We start from the raw sequence: 5716 nt of genomic DNA, 5'->3' as shown, positions 1-5716 counted from the left end.
CTCGTGAAGTGAAGACAACTTATAACTGCATTCAAGACCATGCACTCTTGAAGCGAATACAACTAATAACTGCATTCAAGACCATGCACTCGTGAAGCGAATACAACTTATAACTGCATTTTAGACCATGCACTCGTGAAGCAAATACAACTTATAACTGCATTCAAGACCATGTACTCGTGAAACGAGGCCATGTGCTGGTGAATTAAATTGATAAATGCATTTGATACCATGCACTTGAAGAGACAAAAGATAAATTGCATTCACGAGTATGCACTCTTAAAGATAACTGATATGTATAAAAGACCATACACTCATGATGATTACCGATATCCATTAAAGCTGCACTCTCACAGATTGGACGTTTTGACAAAAAAAATATTGTTATTGAACGAGCCACTTTTTGCGAAAACGCATGGAAGCCAGTTATATAAGACTGCTGATAAAAAATTAGGTCGGAGATTTTTAGATTTAAGTTCAAAAATTGATGTTTTAAACATTTTTCTTAAACCGTTAGTAGCCATAAAAAAATAATTTTCGACCGGATATTTGAAAATCTGCGAACGGATTTTTCGTCAGCAATCTTTTATCATTGGTTTTCTAATATTTACGGAAAATTTTGCAATTTCAAAGACAAAATATAAAAAAATTGTCATAACGGTGAATCTGTTAGAGTGCAGCTTTAAAGACTATGCACTAGTGAAGAAATCTGATAAGTGCATTCAAGATCATTTACTCGTATAGATAGCTGATAAAAAGCATGGCAGGTCATATTCTCGTGAAGATAACAGGTAAAAGCATTCAAGGTCATTTACTCGTGAGGATAACAGATAAAAGCATTCAAGGTCATTTACTCGTGAGGATAACAGACAAAAGCATTTAAGGTCATATTCTCGTGAAGATAACAGATAAAAACATTCAATGTCATTTACTCGTGCAGATAAAAGGATTTAATGTCATTTACTCGTGAAGATAACAGATAACTGCATTCAAGGTCATACACTCGTGAAAATAACAGATAAAAGCATTCAATGTCATTTACTCGTGACGATAACAGATAAAAGCATTCAAGGTCATTTACTTGTGAAGAAATCTGATAATTGCATGCAAGGTCATTTACTCGACGTGAAGAAATCTGATAAATGCATGCAAGGTCATTTACTCGTGAAAATGACAGATAAATGCATCAAAGGTCATTTACTCGTGAAAATGACAGATAAATGCATCAAAGGTCATTTACTCGTGAAAATAACAGATAAATGCATTCAAGGTCATTTACTCGTGAAGATAACAGATAAATGCATTCAAGGTCATTTACTCGTGAAGATAACAGATAAAAGCACTCAATGTCATTTACTCGTGATAAATCTGATAAATGCATTCAATGTCATTTACTCGTGAAGATAACAGATAAATGCATTCAAGGTCATCTACTCTTGAAGATAACAGATAAATGCATTCAAGGTCATATACTCGTGAAGATAACAGATAAATGCATTCAAAGTCATTTACTCGTGAAGATAACAGATAAAAGCATCCAATTATATGCAGGGTGAGGATAATTGATAACCTAATTCAAGACCATAAACTCATGAAGATAACTGATAAATCAGACTGTAGAACATATTTATTTTCTAATAATCGTGATGTCCGCTACAGTAACGAATGACATTCTACATTAAAGGATATTGCGTGCATGAGTTCTATAATCGTCATTGATATGGCTTAATTTGTAATTATTTGCCAGCCTGCGTTCCTATCGTCTTTAATCTACATCATCTCTGGTCATTTGGAGAACGCCCGTTTACAGAACTTTCTTAAATTAAGGCGACTAAATTCCTGGAGATGAGCAATCTTCGGAATTCATCAACGTCGAAATAAGAAATGTATTGCTTGAGGTATCAATCAAACTTTCGGGATTAAAACAGCTTACGTATACTTAATTCAAGGAGCACTTCAGGCAAATTCAATATGTTCAGTTAATTAATAGAAAAACATGACTATATAAAAATAAAAATAAATGAAAACCTAGTTTGAAAATAAAAAAATCGATAATCCGGCCGATCCAGGTACCGCAGAACATCATATTTTTTTATAAGATCGTTAACATTTAAGAACAAACAACACTTTTTGAACGTATTACCTTTCTGTACACATGTATACATATCGCATTTTCTTATATTACTGGAACAATGTTGGTTATACCCTAATATAATTCCGAGCTTTTGCTGGTAATAAGACAAATAGTTTGGTAGGGTAAACAAATGAAATCATGTTTTAAAAAAAAACATGTGTTGTGTAGCTGCGTAAGCACAGCGGTGAATCGTTAAACCTACAACATCATTGTGTTCAACACATCTTTTTTGTGCTCATTAGTTGAAAATGGACGTAAACGATGAGAAGCGTCGTTTGTTATTCCCTTTTATAGGTTTATACGCGTTAATTTCAAAACTCGGTGAGTAAATTCCCACATATCATCGATCATGTGTTGTGTTCAATTAAAAAACTAATCTTTCCGAATTTGCATATCTTGATAGAGCTTAAGGTTGATTGCAAAATTTTCGATTTTCATGACGTCGGTCACACAATAATTATATTTCCACGGAAGACCGTCTATCAAGCGCCGAGTACGCCTGTGACGTCAGTCACACATTTACTGTTTACATGGACGACCGGTTATCCAGCGCCGAGAACGTCTGTGACGTCGATCGCGCAGTGATTGTATCAATGAACGACCATGTTTTTAGTGTCGAGCGCGCATGTGACGTCGGTAACACAATGACTGTATCCATAATAGAGCTTGTTTACAGTGCCAAGCACGCATGTGACGTCGGTAACGCAATGACTGTATCCACAATAGAGCTTGTATACAGTGCCTAGCTCGCATGTGACGTCGGTAACACAATGACTTTATCCACAATAGAGCATGTATACAGTGCCAAGCACGCATGTGACGTCGGTAACGCAATGACTGTATCCACAATAGAGCTTGTATACAGTGCCTAGCTCGCATGTGACGTCGGTAACGCAATGACTGTATCCACAATAGAGCTTGTATACAGTGCCAAGCACGCATGTGACGTCGATAACGCAATGACTTTATCCACAATAGGGCTTGTATACAGTGCCGAGCGCGCATGTGACGTCGGTAACACAATGACTGTATCCACAATAGAGCTTGTATACAGTGCCAAGCACGCATGTGACGTCGGTAACACAATGACTGTATCCACAATAGAGCTTGTATACAGTGCCAAGCACGCATGTGACGTCGGTAACGCAATGACTGTATCCACAATAGAGCATGTATACAGTGCCAAGCACGCATGTGACGTCGGTAACGCAATGACTGTATCCACAATAGAGCTTGTATACAGTGCCAAGCACGCATGTGACGTCGGTAACGCAATGACTGTATCCACAATAGAGCTTGTATACAGTGCCAAGCACGCATGTGACGTCGGTAACACAATGACTTTATCCACAATAGAGCTTGTATACAGTGCCAAGCACGCATGTGACGTCGGTAACGCAATGACTGTATCCACAATAGAGCTTGTATACAGTGCCAAGCACGCATGTGACGTCGGTAACGCAATGACTGTATCCACAATAGAGCTTGTATACAGTGCCTAGCTCGCATGTGACGTCGGTAACGCAATGACTGTATCCACAATAGAGCTTGTATACAGTGCCAAGCACGCATGTGACGTCGGTAACGCAATGACTGTATCCACAATAGGGCTTGTATACAGTGCCAAGCACGCATGTGACGTCGGTAACACAATGACTGTATCCACAATAGAGCTTATATACAGTGCCAAGCACGCATGTGACGTCGGTAACACAATGACTTTATCCACAAAAGAGCTTGTATACAGTGCCAAGCACGCATGTGACGTCGGTTACACAATGACTGTATCCACAATAGAGCTTGTATACAGTGCCAAGCACGCATGTGACGTCGGTAACGCAATGACTGTATCCACAATAGATCTTGTATACAGTGCCAAGCACGCATGTGACGTCGGTAACGCAATGACTGTATCCACAATAGAGCTTGTATACAGTGCCAAGCACGCATGTGACGTCGGTAACACAATGACTGTATCCACAATAGAGCTTGTATACAGTGCCGAGCACGCATGTGACGTCGGTAACGCAATGACTGTATCCACAATAGAGCTTGTATACAGTGCCGAGCGCGCATGTGACGTCGGTAACGCAATGACTGTATCCACAATAGAGCTTGTATACAGTGCCGAGCACGCATGTGACGTCGGTAACGCAATGACTGTATCCACTATAGAGCTTGTATACAGTGCCAAGCACGCATGTGACGTCGGTAACGCAATGACTGTATCCACTATAGAGCTTGTATCCAGCGCCAAGCACGCCTGTAACGTCGGTCACACAATGACGGGAACGTTTTTATTAATGTATCATTCCTAATCCAGCTTCCTTTACCCGTGGTTAGAAAGTGAAGAATGTGACGTTCAAAATAAAGCATCTTATGTGCGGACGAGTCTATAGATAATTGTGTACATTTCATTTACTTCCACCGACTGGCATCGAAGTGAAAATTAATTCTTTTGATTTAATAGCCTGATTTTTAGCCTTTCGAATTTTGTAATAAAAAATAAGGGCCTTCTGACGTATATCTGAAGGTAAAGGTAAGATTTATTATACGTTGCGATGCTCATCTAAAATAATAGTTTTAATATATGTTATATACATCAAATACCAACTGAAATAAATGCCCTCGGCATGTAACCTGCTCCACGAGTACAGTGGGTGTAACGCCCTCGGCACGTTACCGGCTGCACGAGTACAGTTGGTGGGGTTACGCCCTCGGCACGTAACCGGCTGCACGAGTACAGTGGGTTGGGTAACGCCCTCGGCACGTAACCGGCTCCACTAGTACAGTGGGTTGGGTAACGCCCTCGGCATGTAACCGGCTCCACTAGTACAGTGGGTGGAGTAATGCCCATCGGCACGTAACCGGTTCCAGGAGTACAGCGGGTGGGGTAACGCCCTCGGCATGTAACTGGCTCCACGAGTGTAGTACAGTGGGTGGGGTAACACCCTCCTCACGTAGCCGGCTGCACGAGTACAGTGGGTGGGGTAACGCCCTCGGCACGTAACCGGCTCCACTAGTATAGTGGGTGGAGTAACGCCCTCTGCATGTAACCGGCTCCACTAGTACAGTGGGTGGAGTAACGCCTTCGGCGCGTAACCGGCTGCACAAGTAAAGTGGGTGGGGTAACGCCCTCGGCATGTAACCGACTCCACTAGTACAATGGGTGGAGTAACGCCCTCGGCACTAAACCGGCTCCACGAGTACAGTGGGTGGGGTAACGCCCTCGGCACGTAACCGGCTCCAGGAGTACAGTGGGTGGAGAAACGCCCTCGGCACGTAACCGGCACCAGGAGTACAGCTGGTGGGGTAACGCCCTCGGCATGTAACCGGCTCCACTAGTACAGTGGGTGGGGTAACGCCCTCGGCACGTAACCGGCTGCACGAGTACAGTTGGTGGGGTAATGCCCTCGGCATGTAACCGGCTCCAGGAGTACAGTGGGTGGGGTAACGCCCATCGGCATGTAACCGGCTCCAGGAGTACAGTGGGTGGGGTAACGCCCTCGGCACTTAACCGGCTCCACTAGTACAGTGGGTGGAGTAACGCCCTTTGCATGTAACCGGCTCCACTAGTACAGT

At 42.3% G+C, this 5716-nt stretch overlaps 1 protein-coding gene across 1 annotated transcript; it reads left to right on the top strand.

The window, feature by feature from the left end:
• Nucleotides 1-3660: 3660 nt before the first annotated feature.
• On the top strand, nucleotides 3661-4452 carry LOC128208466 (histidine-rich protein PFHRP-II-like). The gene has a single exon (XM_052912030.1). The coding sequence runs from the start codon at nucleotides 3661-3663 to the stop codon at nucleotides 4450-4452; it is 792 nt and encodes a 263-aa protein (XP_052767990.1).
• Nucleotides 4453-5716: the final 1264 nt, after the last annotated feature.

This window comes from Mya arenaria, chromosome 11 (assembly GCF_026914265.1).
Source record: "Mya arenaria isolate MELC-2E11 chromosome 11, ASM2691426v1".
Classification (NCBI taxonomy): Eukaryota; Metazoa; Mollusca; class Bivalvia; order Myida; family Myidae; genus Mya; species Mya arenaria.
Note: the sequence above shows the minus strand (reverse complement) of the source record. Positions and strands in the feature narration are given on the sequence as shown.